This window comes from Chaetodon trifascialis, chromosome 18, assembly GCF_039877785.1.
Source record: "Chaetodon trifascialis isolate fChaTrf1 chromosome 18, fChaTrf1.hap1, whole genome shotgun sequence".
Lineage (NCBI taxonomy): Eukaryota > Metazoa > Chordata > Actinopteri > Chaetodontiformes > Chaetodontidae > Chaetodon > Chaetodon trifascialis.
In genome coordinates this window covers 14,718,726-14,743,061 of record NC_092073.1, presented here as the reverse complement: position 1 = coordinate 14,743,061, position 24,336 = coordinate 14,718,726, and the positions used below count along the sequence as shown (strand labels likewise).

Here is a 24,336-nt window from a genome sequence, read left to right as displayed (position 1 = left end):
CAATGGTGACATTCCATAGTCACAACCTACCTATTATAATCCCTGTAATCCAATTGGCTCAAAACGTATTCCATGAGTCTTCCCACTCACCTCCTCCTGAAGGTATCCGTCAGAAGACAAGTTGGAAAAAATTACAAAGTTGCAGGCGAACGTCATTCTAGGTAAGTTTATTTTAACGTCACACACAACCGATCCATGAATATAACGTTTACATGTGGTCGGGTGTCAAACTTTAAGGGTAATGTTAACCAGAACTGTAACCTTCTTTGGCACATCCTAATAGATTTGGTCAGCGGCTAAGTTGGCTGGCGTTAGCTAGACGGCTATCGCTGTTAGCATCAGTTAGCCGTTCTGCCCGCTAAAGTTAAGAGTCACCCATTAAATTTAGCTAGCTTAGCTAACCACTAACCTGTCTGACGCTTGACATCAGTTAAATTAACTTCACTCACAAAAGTGCGACTTGCTCACGTTTACACGTTTCTTAGTTTCCTTAAATTCTAAACTCTTAAAACCAGTATTTTAAAGCGTTTGGTCTCATGATTATCGTGCTGTTGCAAGGATAGACAGATAATAATAACACTTACACGAGAAACATAAACCATCTTCTTCATTAATCTCAGTGATAAACTACAGTGTTACAGCAATAAAGTCGTTAAAAATCGAAAAACAAACAACACAAATGGCAACTTCAGCTGCCGATGATAACTCTAAAGTTAATAAGCGACATATCTGACTGTGATACCTTGTTTAGCATTTTTAGCTAACACTACGTATCTAATATGTGCTGAGCATCCTCCCATATTTACGTTGTTGCTAGCTACTTGACAGTTGTGTTGCATGTCCGACTTGTTGAGAAAATGGATGCAGGAATTCTACATCCCGATTGGCAACAATGACCGAGAGCTACATCCTTTTTCAAAGCTAAATTTGGCCAGGACCACCAGAGGCTGATACAGTATGTTTTGTCATAGTAGTGGACTGGAGCGTCTTAACTCAGGTGTGCATTGTAGAGGCTGAAGCTCCTGCAGAAGTCATTGTTGCTTTTAAAGTTATGTTATTCAACCTGAATTTCTTGCTTGTGTGTTTCTTCCAGATGACCATTTGGTGATGATGCCCTTGGCCTTGGGGTATGCACCTGTCCGCCCTTGTGAAAAACATAGAGAGAAATGAGTAGAGACCATGCACGGATGGAAATGGACCTGGTATGTGAAAGTGCACGTTGATATCTGACGAAATAAGTGTCTGCTAAACGTACTATTTCCAAACGTTTCGCAGTCTTAGACAGACTATTGTGCTGTTATCTGGCTCTCCTCCGAAATCCTTTTGTTACGGTCTCTCAGTTGCAAGATCTGAGAAGTTTCTGGTGAAATCTGCTGGTGTTTGTGCAGAATGCAGCTTGTGTTAGGTTAGGTTACATGCAAATGACAGAATTTGACGTAATTTGAAATCATCTTTTGTTTTGCAGGCTTTTGGATCAGCCAAGCCCTATGGGTCCTCAAGAAGTATTGTGAGGAGAATAGCTACGAGTCTTCCTCTTAACCCCTGCCCCAGGGTTCATTTTCAGGTGAGGGGAGGGCACCAGATCATCTTTTTTTATAGTGTTGTGTCATTTAACAGATCGACCCATCATTCTTTAAATATGTAGTATGTATAGTTTAGATTTTAAGATGGTGGCAGGTTGTCCCTCTTGTGATTTCATGTTGTTTGAATTTGTCACATGTGATCTAGCCCTGTCTCCTCTTCTGCCCTTCTTCCCGTCTCCCTCTCTGCCGGGAGGCACAGCCACGTGACGACAAATCACACACCACCTTCAACTTTTGTTTACCTTCGCTTGTCTGACTGTTTACATTTATGAACCATAAACAGTGGAAGAAGTCATTATAACAGAGAGATTTTCTTATCAGAGTGCTGACTGTGTTCAGGAGTTTCTTAACAAATCTACCTTTAAGACCGTTCAGTTGCGTGTAATTTCAGAAAACTGAATTGCTTTTCTTGACTTTTCTGTCTCCTTCAACACTGTGCTTTCTCTTCTCTTCTTCTCTTCTGTCTCCAGTTACCCTCCCTAGCTATGAGGAATGCAGTATGTCTGCTTTAGGTCAGTTCGTTCAGCAACCTTCAACAACCTTCAGCTGATTTAAGACCTGCTGAGCTACCTGAACCTTTCATTAACAGCATATAGATCCCCTCCTAACCTCCCCCTTCAAACTGCCCTTATTCCTTCATTTTTACATAATTACTTCCTTTAATGAGTTGTTGAAATGCAGTGTTGTAATGTGTCCTGGGGTGTGCTGCTTTCTGGCGTGATTTTCCTTGTCTAAACATTAAATATGGCTGTTCTCTCTCTGACAGCTTTATCCGTACACTGAGGACGCTGGTGTCCTGATTGGCGCCAGAAGGCAGAACGGTTTGGTGGCCTCTCTGGCTGATGTCGCCTGGATCGACAAGGATGAGGATGACGAGGAAGACATCTTTGGCAGACCCAGGTGAGGGCTTGGTGGTGATTATTGGCTAGCATTGTGTAGAGATTGCAGTTTCATGTGAGTTGTCTCTTTGATTTATCTTTCTGAAACAGATCAGGGGTCGCACCGGGGCTCGTGTTTCGAGCCCGCCAGCCTCAACCTCAGAGAAAACCCTTAACCCGCCAGAGGTCACTGCCAAGCCTGCATGAGGGGACCCCGGACCCCCAGGGGCCGACAGCCGCCAACGATGAGGCCATTCAGAAGATCAGTGCACTGGAGACAGAACTCGCCAAACTCAGAGCTCAGATAGCACAAATCGTACTGGCTCAGGAAAAGAGCGCACAGCCAGGTATCTCACACAACCTTCGAAAACACAACCTGCCTCTGTGCGTGCGTGCATGCGTGCGTGCGTGCGTGTGTGTGGTAGGAATACTCAGTGATTTGTTTTCCTGTATTTGCTCCACTGTAGTAACATACATTTTCCTCTAGATGGCAGAAGAATTCTACATGTTAGACAGCTTCAAGCTTTTTCTCTGCTTTATTTTCACCTCAGCTGCTACCACAGGGACAGCTCCCCCTCCACCCTCTGGTTCCCTGCCTCCCCCTCCCCCACCACCACCTCCTCCTCCTCCTCCTCTTCCACCACCCCCATCTCTCCAGCGGACATTTTCTGCCATTGACTTGATTAAGGAGCGCAGAGGGAAGAAGACAGACAGCCAGACAGTTTTGGACTCAAAGCCAGCAGAAATCCCCAACATGCTCGATGTCCTGAAAGACATGAGCAAAGTCAAGCTGCGATCAGTCAAAAGGTAATCCTCTACCAATGAAAATACACTAAAGTGTTTTTGGAAGTTAACAGACAGGCTATCAGTAGTGCTTTTGGTCTTGCATGTGTGCAGTTATGTGTTACAGTTCACCATAACCACAGATCTGATCGCACATTCAGACCAACACGTGTCGACTCCTGAGCAGCCGCTCGACTTAGGAAGACGTGTTTGTATCGCACAAATAATCGTGATCACCAATTGTTATTGCTCTTGTTTGCTGTGTGCTTCGCAGTCGTCCAGCGGAAGTCGACGCCAAAGCGAAGTCCAGTGAGCCGGCAGACGCTGCAGCTCTCATCGCCGAGGCCCTGAAACGCAAGTTTGCCCACCGTTATCGACACAACAGTGAACAAGAGGACAAGGAGGATTTCAAACTCCCCGTCCGCGACGTGAAACCTCAAACAGAAACCCCTTTGGTGAGACATGTGACTGTTTTCACTGTTTTTCATTTTCAGATGCTCTTTTGTCGTTTTGGTGATCTTGTTAAGGACCTTCTGGAGTGTCATGTGCTTTATTCTGTCTTCTCTTTTTTGACAGTTTGGACAGCACATGTTGAAACAAACTGGAAAGAGGAAGTTGCTCTGAACAGGTGACTGTGAATCCAGATGTACCGTGGACACTTTGAAGTGCCTTATCAACCTTTAAACAGCAGCTGTTTCTGTGGACGGACGAGGGATTCTGTCAACGAGAAGACAGTCTGCTGCAAGTATCAGCCATCTCATAGTGTTGCATCCGATGATCACCTTGATCCGTTTTTGCACTTTTATAAATTATGATATTAGCGTTCTGTCTTACGAACATGATTTTTTTTTTAGTTTTTTGTTTAACTTTTGTCTTTGTTTTTGTGTTGAATAGTCTAAATTTCTGTGTCAGAAGCCAGAGTGCATGTTTGAGCAACACTACAGACTAATTAATTGTTATTGGTTTTATGGTTCAGTCACTACTTAGGCTTTTCTTAAACACGTTGCACATAACATAGTCGGTCATTCCAGTTTTTAAGGGGTCTCTGAAAGCCGAAGAGTTCTTCTACCGCAGAGGAAAGGGAGCACTTTCTTACTTGAGGAATATTGTGCTGCATTGTTTGTATTTGTATGATGACCTGTAGAGTAATTTATGATTGGGATCCTTCTATTTATGTTGTGGTTTAAGTAGATAATGAAGATTTTAACACAGGTAATTATGCTGTAGATTTGTCCGTTATTAATTCCAGGTGGTTTTTAAACAGTTTTGTCCTTTCTCTGTTGAACCTGTGTCATTTTCGTTCCATTGCCAGCCTTTCCGGGGCTTTTTATCTTTTGCTGGTTCAGATATATGAATCCCAGTTTTAGTTGAAATTATTTACCTCTTTACTTCGATCTGTGTCCAAGAGCCAAAGATACGGCGGTGACGCTCTGCAAGATTCTGCCTTTTACTGCCAAATATTACCTTTCCACACCCCTTTTGCTTTTCTATGTGTAATTAGTGAGGCAAACAGACGCTGTACCTGTTCAGCCAAGTTCGTATTTGGAGGTTATTGACGGTACAGGTACGTGTGTGGTCTTTTGTTGCTTTATCAGTTCCTGTTGATACGATTTGCCCCTTATCTCCAAACACCCTCTCAGAACTTAAGGCTCACGGTTAACATAATCACTAAAGAAATACAGCATTGTTAAAGTTAACTCTGCATTCACAACATACTTTAGTCATGGGTCCTAAGGCACCCACTCTTATCAGTATCCCGGAGGCATGCTTTTGTGCCAGTAATCACATTTTCATGCCTCGTTTTGTGTCACAGATCACACTGACACCCGGGGTTATTTGTAGTTTTAGCTACTGCTTGTTCAAAGTGACTGATTTGATATTGTTTCCAGTTCTGTTCACCGTGCCAGTGAAGTTGCTGCTTCAAGACAACTCTACGAGTGTTATCTTTTCATACCGGGAAGGTGAAATGAGAGTGTTGGCTGGTAGTAATTGAGTGATTTAAAGTTATTATTCAAGATTTTGAAGAAAAGCTGTCTTCCATAAAAACCAACTTGAATTGCCAAATCTATAAATAAAAGTTTATGGTCTACCTGAGTTGCACTGGTGTCACTGGTCGGTCATGGTCGGTCATAATGAAAGTGGCCTGCCTTCCTGAATAGTTAGGGTCGGTCAAAGAAGAAGTTTCCCCACATGATTCACGACATGCTTTAACCGTGTGAAAGTCCGAAACATTTATCAACAACAGGTTTTATTATTCAAATCGTAACTGCAACAGGCATGTATCAAAAAGGTCAATACAGCAAAGCCTTTACAAAATCTGGCTCGACACTTAAGTCTTCCCAAAAATGGCTGTCGCAACAAATTGTAAACAGTTTTATCAACAGTCTTACAGCACTTACAGCAAAATACAAATCAGCTAAAGTAAGAAAAGCACCTGTTATCTTTCAAAATGTTTAAACACAAACACAATTTGTGCCACTATACAGAATCAAAGTAGACAAACCAAACACAAAGAAATGGAATGTTCAAAGTCACTCGACCATTTTGTTTCCGTACAAAAAAAAGGACAGCTGGAGTTGTTCCTCACAACAGAAAGGCAAAGGGATCGGACAGTGCATTCAAAGACAAGCACGCCATGCACTTGATGGGAACAGGAGCTGGTTTGGTCACTTAGCATAGTTTGTGCATAGTTATAAGGCATCAATCGAGCAGTCCTTTAGGTTGCATGTGGCTGAGAGACATTCTGCAGAGAGGGAGAGTCTCCTTCAGTAGATCCTGGCCAGGAAAAAAAACAAAACAACAACCATGCATCGCCCGCAGCCACCTCCTCCCCCTCTCCATCTTGATAAGAGACTGGCAAAACCCTGAGCAAGTCGAGTTGCGTGGAGTGGAGTTCCAGGTGAGATGCATGTGCAGTGAGTAACTGATCTCCAGTCCGGGAGGGAAGCTACCCCGAGTTCAGCCAGCACTGGAAGAGTCGGAAACGTCGCCAGAAAAGGACTAATTTCTACAATACCGCCGCAGATCGTCATTTGGGAGTGCAAGAACACGTTGTAGCACAGGTGGAGTTACTTATGGCATCTGGTGTGTTTGAATAAGGTTCTGCTCATGGCTTCAACAGTGGGATGACAGTTCAAACGAGTGGTTCTTCACATCTGTGCTTCAAAGGCAAACCGTGGAGCCGACATGATTCACTTCAGTTCAAGGGAAGGAAACAACAAACAAGGAAATGCGTAAACAGTCTTCGTAGAGGCAGCAAAAGGACTGGGCTTGTCACATTTTTTTGTTTTTTTTTTGTTTTTTTCATTTTTACATGAGGAAGAATCTTCAATACAAATGCAACACGGCTTTACTTTAAAGTCTGAGGAGGGTCTCGTGTCTGAATACTCCAGTTGTCTCAGTCGATTCAGTTCAGATCATTCTTCAAATCTTTGTTTTCAAATGGCACTTCAAAACACCAGAAAAAAAAATGTCTTCTTCAGTTCTTATACTGTTTTCCCCTTAAAGTTCACCAACACAAAAAGTGGTGTGTTCAGTCAGTAATGCCAAAACTACAGTGGACAAATAAATAAAACAAAGCAAATAAAAGAAAATACAGCAGTAGCCAAATGAGGTATCTATGTATTGCTCTATGCCAAAAAAGAGGAATTAAAAATTAAATAAATTAAATAAAATCAGTGGTTTATCAAGATGGGAGGCAAAAGTAACAAAACATAATAAACAAGGTGTTGGGATCAGGTGGGGCAGCGGCCCCCAGTGTGTGGTGAGGCCCTGAGGCCGGGGTCAGGGGTCAGGAGGTTGAGGTGAAAGGGCACACAAGGAGTGTCAGGATTCTCTGCTTCCCTGAGGTATTTCTTTGGAGCTGGTTCCTCCTGCGGTTGTGGCGGTGTTGCCATCCCTTTGGGCGGCGGCGTCTTCTGTGTCGGTGCCGGCTGTGCTGGGCTCCGCCTCCTCGGAGAGGGAGGTTTGTTCCTGCTGTAGGCCGCCCCAGCTGGCCTTGTTCAGCCCCATGTGGCCCAGCATGGTCTGGGACAGACGAGTGTCAGAGAAACGGGCCCACTCCGCAAACAGCGGTTCCGCCACGTACGTCATGAAGCCTGAAGGGGAGAAGAGGCAGCAGACGCACATGAGGCCAAAGATTAGAAACAAGCTGGAAGTGAGAGCTAAATAAAACAAATATACAACACAGCTTCTCACCTATTTGAATGTTTCCAACTGTGTTGGAGTCTCTGTCACACAGTGGGCTGACTTCAAGTTTGTGCTTCTTCTCAATATCTCCTAAAAGAGCACAGGAAAATAGCTTTAATACATGAGCTCTTATGTGGCGTAATACTGTATGTTCTACTGTTACAGAATGAATTGGTTACAGAGAACAAACACGGAGAGAACAAAGGAAAGAACTGCAATGGACTGCAACAAAAAGCAGGATAAATAACTGAAAAGAACGACAAACAATATAACAGCAGGCAGCAGGAAAAAAAAAAAAAAAAAAAAAAAGATAACCTTGTTGGAAGAACTCCTCGGTCACTTTCTCACTCCACTGTTTGCTCAGCTCCCAGGGTCTGCAGGGGTTGCAGATGTCCGCACACTTCAGAGCCATCTGTGCAGAGTGGGAATCAAAAAAATAAGACCTCGCAGTTTCTCCTGAGATGCCAAAGTTGTGTGTGTGTGTGTGAGAAAGAGAGAGAGAGAGGAGGTAGCCGACCTGCAGGATGAAGTGACGGTGGCTGGCGTTGCTCAAGCACAGGTTCTCCTGGTCCAGGTGCATGCGGAACTTAGACAGGTACTCGTTCTGTCTGCTGATGTCCGTGGCCAGGATTAAGGAGCCCAACTCCCTCTCCATGTTCAGGCTAAGGGGTCAGAAAGACACAGTGATCAGACTGTTGAGCCCTGACTGTGGCATCTGACGGCACTTTGTCTATGAAAGTAAGCGGAGAAGTCTTAAATACAGTAACATGTAGAGCCTTCCAGTCGGTGCCATCTAATGTTGTGTGCGGCAGTTTTCACGGTGCACTTAGCGCACCGCAGTGTCAGACTGACCTGTCCTCAGCAGGCAGATGGGAGAACAGCCCAGTCTCTCTGAGCAGGCCCACTGCCGACTTCCAGTGGTGGTTTTCCAGAACTGAGGTATTCTGCAAATTAAAAAGGAAAAATGTGCGCAGACGCATTCATTTAATAAATCATAGGGTGCCTTCCACTACAGTATACAGCTATAAGTAGGAGCCGGCAGGCAGCGAGAGCAACTGTAATGTGGTTTTACCCTATAGAGTGTAGAGAGATAGTGGTCAGTCTTGATGAGGAAAGGCTGGTTGACCCCAGGATGGTCCAGGTCATGTGTGGCGGCTGCTAGGAGTCCCAGTAGGATGTCACAGGAGGTCAGAGACTTGGCAAGCTGCACTCGCAACAAGGCAACGGCACAAAGATTAGAATGGCTCACCAGAAAAATAAAAATACTCTTTCAGATCTGGAAACTTGATACTGACACTTTTGGCTAACAAAGACTTGAAGTAATGGCAGTTTCTCAAGCCCAAAAAGACCCAAAATGTCCTGTTTGCATGTCTCACCATGGGTTCCCGCATGTAGCAGTACATGGCCTGTGTGACATCTGCAGCGTGGACTGCGTTGTGGTAGGGGTTGTCGCTGTGGTAGTCCTCCTGGACCATGACCAGGAACCTCCAGAGTCTGACCATGTCCAGCTGGAAGAGCTCCACCAGGCCATACTGGTTGAGCAGGTGGAAGGTCAGGGTGATCAGGCTGTTCCCTGAAGAAGACAACGATGAGAGATGAGCAGATAATAATTGTTCTTTTATAATAATTAGAACGTGCTTCCTTCTGGTCAGTGGTCTGAGTCATGCCCCTTAGTCATAATACAGCCTATCTTGTGGCTGGAGCACACATCTTATCTACTTAGGCTTCTGCAGGCTCAGAAATATGTATTCATTTGAATATGCTCACTATACGAGAGTCCATGGAGCTGCGGTTGCTCAGCTGTAATCATATAGTGTTGTGCCCCCCTTCAACAAGCAAATGGCAACAAAACGGACCCAAAATTGCATGAAGATGGAGTTTTCCCCCTTTGCAAAATAAAATTCAGTTATAGAGTTAATCTTCACACAGTAAATCCTCGGTGTCGGCCGGCATCCAATAGATGGCACCACTACTAACACATTGAATCTAAGGCTGGATTCATGCTCGAGCACTGCATCACTTCTGCTCTAATCATGACTGTTTAAACAACCTCAGATCATATTTTACCAACCGTTTGTCAACCTGTCGAAGAGGAAAATGTCAAAATTCCAGTTCCCGACTTTTTCCAGCATGCACTGAAAGAGGGGGAAAACAGAAGCACAGAATTAGCAAAGTCTGAACAAAGCGACTCGCGCTCTGCGATGGCTTCCTTATAGGAAAGGTGGGTGTCATACTCTGGCCTGTCCAGTGTAGTCTTCATCCAGGATGTGGAGGGGGATCTGCTGGGGGACTCCCCGCAGCAGACGGGATGAGTGCAGGTACCTCTGGAAGCTGAGCAGCCTGTGGACCCTCCTCTCAGGAGCAGAGCTCGCTGACGTGGACCCACAGCTCAGCCGCGCTGCACACACACACACACACACACACACACACACACACACACACACACACACACACACACACACACACACATTGTTAACATATGTATTAAATATGTAAAATATGCAACAATGCTGCTGGTTCATGTTTATTTTGCATGCTCATTAGGCTCGGAGAACCATTTGGGTTGCACAAACTCGGTGGGGATCTGACACCAACACAGAGATATACAAACAGTCGCTGCTGACACAGCCGCCCACTCATAAGCCTTTCGTCTGGGATCACACAGCAGACATGCTTTGTCAGTGGTCTCACATACACACACACACACACACACACACACACACACACTCTCACGCACACAAAAGCACCGTGTCTGAATAAACCCAAGCTGCAATCCGGAAACACGTCAGCATGAGGTAGGATTACTTTTGGGTCAAAATGTCAACACACACACAAACACATACACTGCTTCTTTGTAACCGTTTGATGTTTTCTGAAAGAGGTTTGAACGCGGTTTGTCTATCATGCTCACTCACAAAGCTTGGAAACTAAATGAACACTCACTGTGAAGAGTTCGGAAGTCGATGCACAGGTACGGGTGGGAGCTCCTTCGTTCCGGTTCAAATCCAACCTGACTTCTCACTCTCACATCTCCTAGAAGAAATCAGCACTTATTTCCTCAAGATTCATGCCGCTTGAAAAGGTGTCTGAGTGCGCTAGCCGGAGCAGTATTTACACATGTTTTCAGTTACATACTTGAATTTCTCTTGTGCAGGTGCCAAGGGGATGGGCTTCACCACAGGGCGATGAACAAATACAATCGCAAATGAGTGCAAAGAGACCAAGAAAGCCGAAACACTGCCATCTATTATCACTTTTAATGTGGGAAAAAAAGTGGCATATGAATACATTTTCTCGTCCTTACAAAGCTAAGCTAAGTTTAGATTCAACAGTGATAACTCCCTTGAGTTTTAGCCAGAAAACCACCGTCAAAGCCTCATGGGAGCTGTGGCGGATGTGAACTTAAATGCAGCACCGAAAGTGAAGCCAAACTTCACCTCTCTATTGTCAGAATGTGTTGAGGCCCATCGTTTTAGCACCCTGAGCACAACTAAAACGAGCAAAAGATGTGATTTTGTAAGTAATATTTGACTGGCGTGTACTATCCATGTGCGGGCACAAACACACACTCCCACGTCCCAAATGGGAGTCTTCAATGGACAGACAAGTCAATCAGACAGCTGAGCATGCAATGCCATGTCAGGACAGTCTGCTCTACTATTAGTACTCAGAGCCACTGAGGGTGACCTTTAGTCCATCTATGACTGCTTTTAGGAGCCAGGCAGAGGAACAGGCTCCAGACTCGGACCAAACAGACAGCGGCTGGCCTGCAGTCAGGAGCAGTGAGAGCACAGTGAAGTGACAGGATGGTGCTACGGCGCTGATGCAGTAAAATGCTAGTGTGTCGTTCCAGGCAACAATCTATATGCAGCAAGACTCTGTGGCAGTGGACTCATCAAGGTGCTAAACGGTGCAATGGTATGTTTCCAGCATGGCACTTCTGACTGTGTCGTATGTGCATTCGAGTTCCAATCAAAGCAGTCACACAGGTGTGTTTGCTCAACCAGCATGTTACTTACTTGCAAACAGCTGTTTGAATACTACACAAGCTCCTATCAAAATACCAAAAACTAAGAATTACAAATCAAGGCACAACGATGCTCAACATTATTCTGAAAAGCTGTCGTTGGTATGAATGTGGAGAGAGAAACCGTATCAGAGGCATTTCACATGCACAACATAAAGTACATGCACTCCTCGGCTGTGTCTGTGTGTGTGTGTGTGCGCGCCCACATGTATATACATCCGTCACGTCTGCAGATGCATGTGCTGGGGCTCAGCACGAGTGTGCGTGCGTGCGTGTGCGTGCGTGTGATTAGTGTGTTTTGAGAGTCACAGGGTCCATGTTTCCCCTGCGGTGCATTAGTGCTGGCGCTCTGGGGTGGATGTAGGTCATGTCATTATAACTGATGTGGCGAAAGCCCTGAGTCCTGCTATTTGAAAGCACATCAGCATTAACTTGGCAGACTGAACCCTGGCCCAGGCAAACACCAGTCTGCATTAGCGTGCCTCTCCTCACACTCAATTTAATATAAAATCTACAGACACAGATGCTTTATGCCGGTGACGTATGAGACTGCCATCATACTTAGCCAAGTAAAATGATTAAAAAGCTAAAGCTCCTTCAGTCAGCTCAATAAATCGCTGTTACTGCGTCGAGGAGCACGTGGCAGCAGTTGACTCGTGGGCATTATCAAGATGGAGAGAAGCAAAGTATAGCAATATGATGTGAAAGCTACAGTAAACAGGACATTCAGTAAGCCCTGAACTGCCCCTGCTGTTAACCTCAAGATGCTTCACAGCAGCGATCTAACATCTATGAAAGACACTTACAGAATAACAGTGACGCAAAAACTAAGTCTTTCCTGCTCCCTGCCAGCCGAACACCACTAGATCTATGAACTGAGGTGGCAAAAGTTGCATGCGAAGGCACATCTGTGTGCGGTAGAGTGATGTCAGGGGTACACCCAGGCTCTAATCACGCCATTATCCCCAATAACCTTATTGATTAGAAAGCCATGGCTGATCTGGCTGCTTCCTAGATGCATTTGACTCCATCCGCCTGGCAGAGCCGTGAGCCCTCCATCCTCTCATCCATTTTCTAAACTGCTTATCCTGTTTAGGGTCGCTGACGGCAGCACTGGGCAAATGGACACACGCACACAAAGCATGCACACACAGACACAGATACATAAACACGCAAACCACACTCAACCAATGAAGCCTTAGTCTGTTTAGGGAGGCAAACCTGATGAGGCTTCAAAGACACTCAACATGACAGATAACACACAACCTAAATCTATTCTGATTGAGAGATTACAAAAAGGCCAGGGATTGAGTGGACATGCACTCTCGTGCGTCCCCGTCTTCGTAATCTCCACATGCCTCCCTCTGTTTCCGATCCATCCATTTCCCATCTCACTGCTTTAAGCCATTGAGTATTAAGAAATAAACACAGTCATGGCTGGGGAAACGTGTGTTTGTGTGTGTTTACTGAAAATCCACGTGTGTGTGCATGGGGAGCGGGGAAACACTTACCTAGCATGCGGATGTACAGCGCCGTCTGGTCAGAGCTGTCGTAGGAGATGGCCCCTCGTCTCTGAACAGACAAAAAGAACCACCGTCAACAAACTGCCCAAGGTTTATGCCAATATCATGTTGAAGGTATATTATTATGACGGCGTAATCGGCCCCACCAGTGGTTGTTATGCCCAAAATTGATGTGGGTGGTATCAAAACCACATCCCTGCAAACACACACCTCAAAAAACACAAAATACAGGCCGTTTTTTAAGGTATACACAGAGCTAGATAAGTGGAGGGTGGTGGAATATTGCTACTGTTGGTTCTAATCTGCTGTGCGTGCATGCGTGCGTGCGTGCGTGCGTGCGTGTGTGTGTTCAAACTGCTACACTGATAAACATGTTCCAGCTTCATATCATCAGCCTGATACGGTGCTTACACCACTGCTATCAGTCATGTGACAAACACACGTGTTTCGTCCGCGCACGCACGCACGCACACACACACACACACTTCCCCATAAATCTAAAGGATCCATCCAAACAGGGGGCTAAAGGGGACTGCTGTTCTGAGATCAGAACTAATACATCAGATCACATCGGGTCAAGCCGGATCATACTCCCTAAAAAGAAACGCCCTGGAAACATGTAAACCTGGAAGTAGACCTAGCCGTGCTAACAAAGAACTCACACTGATGCTAACCAAACATAAACAAAGCCTTTGTTTCACGCATGCTCATTAAATGATGTCACTGTTTCTCCAAACGCTCCGTTTTGATTGTCCACGTGGACGCATAAAACAAAGTTTAGAAAAATCTGCATTTTAGTAGGCGTTTTTTTTTAAATTCCCTTTTTAGTGATATGAAACAGTTTGCGTGTGAATGAGAGAAACGTGGAGGAAAATGTTTGTTTTGCAACAAAGCCATATACGTGAGGACAAGGCCTCAGGGTGGTTCTGTTGACCTCGGAGGGGGAATTAGTTGTGTCTACAAGCCCATTCAGCGCCAACAGTATCCCTCAGCAGGACGCAGCTGCAGCAGCTGCGTCTCAAGCACAGTGGTAGTTGGAGCAGGTATGACTGTGGTAACTGCATATTTGCTCTGTGACAGACAGCTGCTCTGGGCTACGCTGAGCTGTTGGCTCACCTCTCCGTGCACTCCACACATCCTCGCTCCCCCCTCCAGACCCACTCTCCCTTCTGGGGCTACCCTCGTTTCAGGTTACCCATTCCACAGGGAGCCTGCGTGACTGGCCCGCCGGCTCACTGACGGACTCCGTCTATGTGCTGGGACCATTTAATGACAACCATCAACTGGTCACACCACAAACACAAACATGCGCAAACACAAATGCACATACTTATACACCCATTACTTCAAATACTTAGGATTATTGTCAATCTCTCTCACACACACATACACACCTGACACTGTCTGTCCTCTAAGCTCATGACAGCCGCCAATCCAAAGCTAATATTTTACCGGCTAGCAAACATCTTGACTCAGGGTGGGTAATCTGGAAAGCTGTATTTTAGTGTCAACAGGCCTCTGTGTTTACACACAGCACCAGTGGTTAGTGTGAATATTATAGATTGTGTGTATCTAGCATGGGCTGTGTGCTCTGTTTGTGTGTGTGCGTGTGAGTGTAAGGGGGTTGGTATCAGCTGTAACATGCGTGGGAACTGTATAATGCTGGCTCTGGAGCTGGGAATAGAAGAGTGACCAGCACTGCCAACACTTGCCCAAACAAACCTTTTGGCCAGAGCTTGCGCGCGCGCACACACACACACACACACACACACACACACACACACACACACACACACACACACACACACACACACACACACACACACACACACACACACACACACACACACACACACACACACACACACACACACACAGGACTAGCCACCAGTTGGCACTTAAGAGGACACTGGCATGTGCTCTCTTGTGAGCTGGTAAGAAGGAGGCGGCAGTGCAAACACTTTGTCAATGTCACATTCCCACTGTGAACAGAGGAGAAAGTCACGTTTTCTCCTTGAAATGGCCGGTTCACAACACACACCCCGGCGACGCCGCGCTAAGTGCCAACACACACAAAACCATAGTGGTCCTGTCATGGTCAGACATGAACTCGAGCCCCTTTGAAAGCACTGCGTTTTTGCCATTTATGCTTCACAGCTAAGGGTGGTGAGAAATAAGGGAGAGAGGGAGATGCAGGATGTCAAACGCAAGACGTGGACTTAATGTCACAGACACGTCATTCTTTTTTTTTTTTTTAAGTTAACTTTGCACTTTGCTCCTCTTTGCACACGCTTATCACAAAGTTCAATCATATGAAACATTAGGAATGTAGTCCAGCAGCGGTTAATCTTCTTTTTGAAATGCCTGTTTGTGTAAGCTGCCCGCTTGGTCTTTTTTCTCACTTCAGACAAAGAGGTGCTGGCAATAAGCACAGCTGAGGTGAATCTCAGCCCTCCAACTGGAGACAGGGGTGGTAAAGAGCCCGTTATCATGGGCTCTGATCAGGGTTTCTCACAGGTGTGTCAGAGCAAAGGTATTCAACCTCAATGGAAATCTGCCAGTTTTTCATTGGCTGTATGAAGACAAGCACATAAAACAGCCAAGACATAATCTTTGGGTTTCATTTAAAGTTTAAGTGCCACAAACTAAAAAGAAACATAAGTGCAGAACAGCTGGATCTCCATCCATGAGCAGGGATTAGCAGCGGGTTAAAAACAAACAGGCTAAGACATCTGTTAATCAAGCAAACACACCCAATCGAGCCTTAAAAATCGGACAATTTTTGTTGGATTTTTCCAATTAACACAGTCCAGCTTCTTGGTGCCAGTGTCTAGTGGCCATCAGAGAAACTGCAGGGACTTGGACGCTTCGGCCTCCCTGCTGAGCCGTGCTGGTCGCCACTTTGCATTTGACCCACAGCCTCTGGCATCAAACCAGGCAGAGCTGGGATTAAAATTTCTACCTATCTGTCTGCTTGTGGCATTTTGTTTTTTTACTTCGGGCTCAAGCTAAACTGACTGGGTTATTAGAGAATGAGGTCATCCTCCACGCGTCCCTGAGGAATCCTGGACAATCACAACTCCTTGAAACTTGCAGTAGTACAACAAGAGCTCTACTGAGTACTGTTATTCCAAAAATGCATATATATGTATGTATAGTCAAACCACGCCCTGTTGTGGCTCACTGCTACACAGTCACGTGTTTACACAAATCCTAGCTTATTTTGCTACCTAGATTTTGTAAATTTACTTGTGTGGGCGAGCATCTTACTCAGTAATGACTATCAGTAAACACTGTGTGATGTGAGGACATAAATGCACTTAAATGTAATTACCCTTAACATTTTGTTGCAGGAAAAATACTGGACTTACAACCAGAAAATCGCAAAATCGGATTCAGCCAGACATTTAGCACAGGCCCTTAAGTCACATTTAACTGTTTAACAACGTCTCAAACGGGTTGCAGGCCACATTACTTCAATAAAGCTTTACAAGGTTAACTAAAACTCAATTCTTATTTTTAGCGGACACATGGAAACATGTCATCTGCTTTGGGTGCCTCTAACCTGGAATTGCAGCCAATTGGTGCTGAGAGCAAGCCTAATTCAGTTTTGTTTGGAGTTTACTGCGAGCGAAACAGTCGGCTCATTGTGCTATCTGCAATTCCACATGAGCTCGTTTACATACGGCTCTGTTTCTTATCTCAGCTTAGTCTCGCTGCCTGGGGTCACGACATTCAGGTTTCTGAGGTCAGGGGAGTCACGTGATGTTAAAACTTCTGACTCTGAGTTACCCACAGCTTGGGTCTGTCGTTTTCTGACTCCTACAGTTAAACAGACGCTAACGACGTCACGGGGGTTTAGAAATGTGAACTTCACTGACCTCGCAGGAATCTGGTGAAATTCTGCCAGTGAAGGTGTGTTAAATAACTGCTTTTTGTGCCCATTAACAGCGACCTTATTGTCATGATGGTGTTTGCTCAAAGCAAACAGGCTAATGTATGTGTGTGTGTGTGGGTGTGTGCCTTTTCAAATGAGAAAGGCACTGCCTGAGTCGCAAAAAGTTCAATTCAAAACAGCCCGGCGGCTTCTTCAAACACGCCCTCTTGTCATCACAGCGTTGTGACTGAGCTGATATTGTACTTTGAATGGTATTCAGCGGTGCACTGCAGCACTCTCACACTTCCTTGTTCCAAACACAGACATGAAACGTGCTTTTACTGCGTCGCTTTGCTTTAAAGTCTGGATTTTTAGCTGAGGCCTACTGCATGGCCGGTAAGTCAGCTCGGGCCAAGCAAATGAGGAAGCCAGCAGTATTCCTATAAACCGACATATCATAAACAAAGCAGCGAGCGCACACGCACACACCGCACACATGTAAATTCCCGAGATAAAAGCGGCTGGACTCAGCACGGTTTCATAAACTGAAAGCTTCCTTCTGAGTTATGACCTCTCGCGGCGCTTGGCTGTGTGGGACGGCACATTCCAGTAACTGAGTGCGAGGCCATAAACGCGGACAGGTTTGGATCGAGCGAGTGTGTGTGCGTGTGCGTTTGTGCGCCAGCCCTTGCATACACAAAAGCCCTAGATGGAGTCTACCTGTTGTAAGAGTGTTTTATGTCCACTCTGACACACTCCAGCTGCACTGAGTTTTTGACAGAGAGGAGGCTGCTGCTTTGAGGGGAGGCCCGGGGTGAATTGGCCCGATGCCTTAGTCGGCGAATGACGGGGCGGTGTGGTCGCCAAAGAACAACAGCGGCGTGCTTGTCAAGCAGTAATATATCTGTACCAATGGTTTTTATATTTGTTTTTACTGGCGGGTAAAGTGTCTTAAAATGATTTAAGCCTTCTTTACACACAGCGCTTGTATAAATGTGCTCTTAGCAGTGCCCTTTGAAACAAGTAGAGTTAAGGGGTGGGGGAAGGGGGGGGGTTGCTTCATATTCTCACACACTATCTACCCTGCACAGGAATTTCATTCATTTTTAAACATCATCCCCAGGCTCTAATTGCCTCTCTGGGCCAGCTTAATGCCCCCCCTGAGGTCTTAACCTTCTGAGGAGGGTAAACAAAACCCCAGCCACCAACCAAGTGCCCCTGTGGTTAACTATTTGGTAAATAAAATGTCCCTTCTTGTATAGGCTCTTCTCATGTGTCTATAGGACTACAGTAAACATGATTAATATTCAGCTGGACCAGATGGCCCCCGACATTGTGCCCGTTAGTGTGTTGATGTGTGGAACCACATTCTCATGGCCGATTGCACTCGACACTGCAGCACAAAAACAGAAGGGTCATGTGATAAGAGGGGCCCCATACGGAGATAGGCAGGCAGGAAAAACGGGGAGTGTGTGTTTAAATGAAGACAGGCCGTAAGGTTTGTTTATTTACTAAATAACACACACATCCTCACTCAGTAGCAAACAATGCCATTCATTCCAGCTCATTCATGCAAAATTTCGCAGAAAAGCCTCACTTTGGCAGGGAGAGAGTTAAAGTTTTTGTGAAAGGTTGTGAAACACCAGGCTCAGAGTCTGAGCGGCTCCTTCAGCATTCTTACCACATCCTGAAACTACGTCAATCCGATGGCACTGCGCAGAAAAAAGAAGCCTTATCGGTTCAGTTAAAATCAACAAAGTAACTCCCTCAGAGAGAAGCACTCCAGTGTATTCCCTTATCGCGCTCCGCACAGAAACATCCATAGTGTGGATGAAACAAGCAGCGCTATCTCTCGCCCTTGCACACAGGCCTATCATCATCTCCCGTCCCTGAACGCCTAAAATGAGAGGCAGCCGATCTAGGGTCAGCGGCCAACATACTCTTGATGATATCTCTGACTGTGATATGATTGACTCAAACTGACAGCAGATCAGTGTTTCCCGTCTAAGCTGCTTTCCTCCCATTATCGCCAAAAGCCATGTGACTGCGCAGGCCCCATCAATACCGTGCATCTGTTTATTGATTCCTGCATCTCTGCTTGTTTTTTTTTTTTCCTCTTTGAAAAAGTTGTCAATTACGCAGCCTAGTCAGAACCATGCGACTGTGTGCGAACGTGTCACTCGCATCAAATCATGACAGCCAGCCACACGGCGTAAAAACTTGGCCTCGGTCCTGCCATGTGGAACATCTCTGCCAAACTAAGTTGATGCGCAAATGCATGCGTGTTTTGTAGTTTAAATGGGATCCGCATTAGTCTTTGCTGCATCTGACTCCTTGGTTCACACTCCTGGTCCTTTCATTCTGCACCAATCTAATCTTTCTCAGTCCTGTGTTTACCCTTCTTTCCAGAGCAGCCAGAGGGGACCAGCATGCATCACTATATACAAGCAAATTCAAATCATCTTCCACGTCACTTTTAGGAATTAGCCAACATGCATTGTGATAAAAAACAATAGAGGCATTGTAATGGACAAATGAGCCCATTTATTTAATGCTGTTTCTGTTTTCAACGCCTCTTCAACAGCATATTTACACCCATTATAAGCATTCCACGACCACAGAGTGACACATTCTTCTGAGACTATGTCGTGTCTTCAACCCTACTCTTTCGTCCTCTGTTTACAAGAGGAAATGTCTTCATCTGCGGGGGGTGGGCGTAGAGGAGAAAGAGAAAGAAAGAGAGAGAGAGCTTGTGAGTGAGCGGAACAAGATAGCCAGAGAAAGAAAAGAGACTGAGACTCCGGCCATCTGTGAGTCTGGCGGCCAGCCAAACCACTGCCCACAGAGCCCAGGCACATGCCTAACTGCCTCTTTCTGCAATGGTAGTCCAGAACTGCTTCCACAAACAACAGGCCTGTGGAACCACACACAAAAACACAGCAGCCACCAAGGACAAATGCACCCTTATGGTCATAAATAGGGCCCGAAACACAATATTTGTAGAAGTGTAATTGCTCTGTGACAAAGGCTGAGTGACACTGCTGTATGTGTGCATGCATGTTCGCCCAGTTTTGCCTGAAGGAAAAAAAAAGGCCAAATGAATGTGTCAGTGGGTCTTTATGTTGAATTACTGAACGCGTCGCTGTCACTCAAAGCAGAAAAAAAAAAGTGTTTGCAAACCTTCAACAGTGTCTCGCCAAAAATGACATGCAGATCATTGTTGTTTCACTGGAAGCTCACTTAACACTACAAAGTGTGCTGCTTGCAGAAAATGACCCCTTTTTTCACAACAAAGCAGCACACCTCACACCTGCCAATTGAAAATGAACTCTGGCCCACTTGAGAGATCAACTGGTGATCCCGACCGAGAGACACAATAGCTTTACACTTGTGTTTGTATGCAGAGGATGAGCAATCTAGCATTATGCTGAGATGGGTTTTCTACTGAGGTTTTGGGACCTCTCCATGGATCCCTCCTTTCGGCTGCGGTCTGAGAAGCAAGGTCCAAGAACCACCAAGGCGCAGGACAGCTTCAGGCCCCGGGATTAGTTTTCTAAGTCTTTCTAACTAAGTGATGATGGAGTGGTGGGATAATGGATGGATAGAGATGAGTGGGTGGTCAGAAAGAGGTCTTGTCCAGCCAGCTTATCCAACATTTCATGTCATTTGTCAACGGCGACAATAACCGAGCAAAAAAAAAAAAAAAAAAATGAGACCACTGAAGATGAGCAACATTGAGGGCCTTTGATAACACAGGCTATGCATTAGTCTTGGAGGCAGCTGCCAATGATGGCGTGGTGGGTTCAAAGCGGACACACATGGGTGGTTATGTGGAGCAGCGTCTTGCACAAAGCGCTAATGGACGGCCCATTGAAGAGGACACTCACACAGTCGAAGATAGTGACTTAATGCTTAGTTAATGTGTTGGGAGATGCCATGCAATGCTGTGGGAGTCTTTGTTCATGGCCGACTCGCGCTCGAAGTGATGGGAATACACCCCGCTGCTCTTGTGCAAAACTACTGAAGCAACAGCGAAGATGTTTTATGTTTTTTGTTCCATTTTAAACAATGCAACACTGCGGGGAATGAGTTCACTGACTTGATGTGCAACTTTTCTCAGAGTTCAGATGGCAGGCACACGTGTTACAGTCAGTTAAGCAAGTGTGCTGCACAAAGGCCTAATGGACAGCACATCATCTGAGACACATGCTTATGCACAACAGTGACTCAGTGCTTGGCTGCAGCATTGGAGGTGCATTGTACTGCTGTGCCAGTTTTTCTGTGTGCATGAGAGTCAAGCAAAACATGACCCCTCGATGTGAAGACTGTTGTTGTGGCCTACCTTTTCTTTCCTTTCACCGCAGAGAAGAAATATAAAGGCAGGCTTACCAGAGGCATATTTTCAAGAATTCAAGACTCTGAGAAAGCAGGAAGTTCAAGTATGACTCAATGATTTATGGGTTTTTTTTTCTGTCAATGTGTCAAGGGATGTTAACATAAATAACAGTGTGGCACGTTCCTCCTTACAAATGCAGCAAATCCCAGAAGTAAACTGGTGTACTTTCAGCATCACACTGTCAGTGCTGGCTCCAGTGTAAGCCGAGAGGGCCTTTATCTGTGAGCAACATGCACACATGCAAAGTGGGTTTAGGAGATGGCTGGTTTGGTGTGTGTTTTAGGTGTAAGAGATAAGACAATGTGTGTGTGTGTGTGTGTGTGTGTGTGTGTGTGTGTGTGGGCCTAGATATCCAGCAACCACCTGCAAGATTCCTGTGGATTATTCATGTCGGTTTAAAAAGGTGCTGGTTTTTAAGGCCCGCGTGACTGCCGGCGCCAAACCCATTTAGACTAAATGACAAAGAAAGGTGATAAATGAAAGGATTTTCATTTATTTACCTGTGACAGCTGTCTCGGATCGGGAGCCCCGAAGAGAGAAGAGCTGGAGCTGAAACTAATGGCTCCCCTCCGGCTGAGGACATGCTTGGGAACCGGCCTGTCAAGAGGCAAAACCGGCAGCTGATAACATACTTCCATTGAATAGTCAGGGCTGGATCCGGATCAAAAATATAAAAAAAAAAGAAAAGAAAAAGAAAAAAAAAGAAAGTGAAATATATAATGCAAAAGATAACAAATGCAATGTGAAAATAGATGACTGGTCACTTAAAAAAAATCTCCCAAAGCCGAAAAAAAAAAAAATCTTTCAATATTGTAGAAACGATCTGCTGTCGAGCTGCAAAGTATTTCTGTTCATCAGGAGCGACTCAAAACTTGTCCAGATCGCCTTCATTGATGCTGCGTCTTATCTACCTCCACCGTTTCGCCTCCTTTGGTGTCATTCTGTGGGGAAGAAAATCATGCTGCTGTTGCATTTGCTCCTTTCCTTCTCATTTTACTCAAATCCGGGCCCACGGACGACGAGACCTTCTTGCCATTTTCTGGGTCTTTATGAAAACGCTTCCTCATTTTCAAAGCACAAAAACACGTCCGCTCATTTGCGTTTCGTTGCGTCCACGGATCCGCATATCACATATCCCGAGACGACAACAAAAGGCACGACCGCTTCCAAAAAATGTCATCAACATATCATATTGTATGCAACACCGGCGGATGAGGTGAGGCGGCTCCAGGATGTGAGACCTTGTCAGCCGTAGCCGGGAGGTTTTCGCTCGCTCAGACTTACACCGGTGGCGAAATATAATCAACATGTAGGGCTTTTCCGTCTTTTTTCGCAAGCTGCATGATGAAGGAGCAGTTGTCTAATTCACCGCTGACCGTAAAGCACAAAGTGTCTGGCTCAGAGAGGGAAACCCCCGACGTTCATCTCATTCATTGCCGTTCCGGTGGGTTTAACGGAAACGTAATGGCACGTAACGCGAGACTATCAACCAAAAAAACGACAAATTAACAACCTAAAGTGTGTTTATTTCCCTATAACTACCTACCTATCGTCCTACACATTAGCCTACTGTATGGTTTTAAAGCACATACCACCTGCCAGAGATGGTGCTGTTGGAGCGAGCGGTAAAAAACGCCCTTGTCTAATCTCGACCAATGGCGTCAAGGCAGCGATTGTAACCTCAACGCTGGTTGGACAAACGCGCCTAGAACGCATCAAAGGAGTTACACGATTGGATACGCGGCCAGGGCGATCCCAAGACCTATATGAGCAGTCGTTTGCAGACGGCGTGGACTTTCTCAAGGGTATTCCTCCACAACGGGGCTTGCCCTGCAGCGGTCCACATCATTGCCTGTGATTACCTTCCTCTCATGACTCATGCTACTTGGGAGCTGAGACTCACCGGGAGTTTGAAATACAGCCCAGGAAATAACAGTGAAATGTTGCAGCTCTGTTGAGGCAATTTGCTCCATATGACTGCATGTGGTGACTCAAGACACATGCAGATTGTGTTGTGGAGTAGACTCTGAGTTACTCATTTTATTCTGGGCATACATTGTTTAGGTTTATCATTCTGGGGCACATGCGGAAAAGACGATGGACCACTGACACTGGCCCACACCTACACCATGTTAAGGTGTAGCTAACCTTGTGCTGCAGGTGAGAGAATCTAATTATTCTCAAGAAAAACATGGAGTATTGACATACCAGGACAAGAACATTTTCACTGGAGGTTTCTGTGCCATGCCCATGTGCTGGGGGACAATGGAAGTGCCATGGCAACAGTCAGGCCCTGTGCCAATAGAGGCATAATCCCCCCCCCCCCCCCCCCCCCCCACTTCCATGGGTCTGAATGTAGTTCCCCACAATCATACCCCCCACACAGAGGTCCTGCATCTTTTCCAGGCAACTAAGGCAACACTGCAAAACACAACAAATAATGAGTCGCAGACAGTGGCAGGAGTGGACAGAGCACGAGAATACCAAATTCATGTAGAGGTACAGCGTGATTTTACCTCAGTTTCAAGTGAAGTTCCGGTGTTTGAAACTACAAAAGTAGCTGCTTTCACTCAGTAACAGTTCCAGTTAGATGTGTTCATCTAAAAGACAAAGTACACGGACTAAAACATTTCATAACTTATGCTCTGCCACACGGACCCTCACCAATTCCCAGATACCTGCCAAAGTAGTGAAAATCTGTAAAAGATTTGGGAAAAGAGGCTCAAATGTATATTTCATATCTTCCTAAATTAGCCACACCTGTAGCTTTGTCAACAACGTTTTGTCTTTGCAAACCTGAGCAGAAAATCAGTTGATGTAAAGTTGAATTACTGATTTCAGAAGAAGTACAAGTAGGTGGAAACACTTCTCAATAACTGTACTTCTATTTAATTGCTTTGCACCCTGGGTGGTGGAGCACCTTGTGGCTGTGAATACACTCTAAAACCATTTAATCTGATGTTAGCTGATACTTATCCTCAAGCGATAGTGTAAATGACTAAAATGTCACTTCTTGATCCTTAAAGGTATTTGCTGCAAACAGAGTACAGACGGTCAAACACACACACACACAGTCAGTTG

At 45.5% G+C, this 24,336-nt stretch overlaps 2 protein-coding genes across 3 annotated transcripts; one reads left to right on the top strand and one right to left on the bottom strand.

Moving 5' to 3' along the window:
* Positions 1-72: 72 nt before the first annotated feature.
* Positions 73-5,337, top strand: mtfr1 (mitochondrial fission regulator 1). Its single transcript, XM_070985679.1, has 8 exons — positions 73-161; positions 1,094-1,202; positions 1,466-1,564; positions 2,350-2,483; positions 2,573-2,808; positions 3,013-3,268; positions 3,519-3,699; positions 3,821-5,337. Exons 2-8 carry the CDS (start codon positions 1,167-1,169, stop codon positions 3,866-3,868), a joined length of 990 nt encoding a protein of 329 aa, XP_070841780.1. The 5' UTR covers positions 73-161; positions 1,094-1,166; the 3' UTR covers positions 3,869-5,337.
* A 138-nt stretch (positions 5,338-5,475) lies between these two features.
* On the bottom strand, positions 5,476-22,845 carry pde7a (phosphodiesterase 7A). 2 transcript variants are annotated; one of them, XM_070985677.1, is made up of 12 exons: positions 21,756-22,845; positions 12,971-13,031; positions 10,376-10,465; positions 9,667-9,830; positions 9,504-9,567; positions 8,809-9,005; positions 8,505-8,636; positions 8,285-8,376; positions 7,950-8,094; positions 7,748-7,844; positions 7,442-7,522; positions 5,476-7,341 (listed from the first exon to the last, which is right to left on the bottom strand). In XM_070985677.1, the coding sequence occupies exons 1-12, from the start codon at positions 21,891-21,893 to the stop codon at positions 7,070-7,072; spliced, it is 1,533 nt and encodes a 510-aa protein (XP_070841778.1). In that variant the 5' UTR covers positions 21,894-22,845; the 3' UTR covers positions 5,476-7,069. The 2 variants fall into 2 exon arrangements, with proteins under 2 accessions (XP_070841778.1, XP_070841779.1); XM_070985678.1 differs by having other exon boundaries at positions 10,376-10,462.
* Positions 22,846-24,336: the final 1,491 nt, after the last annotated feature.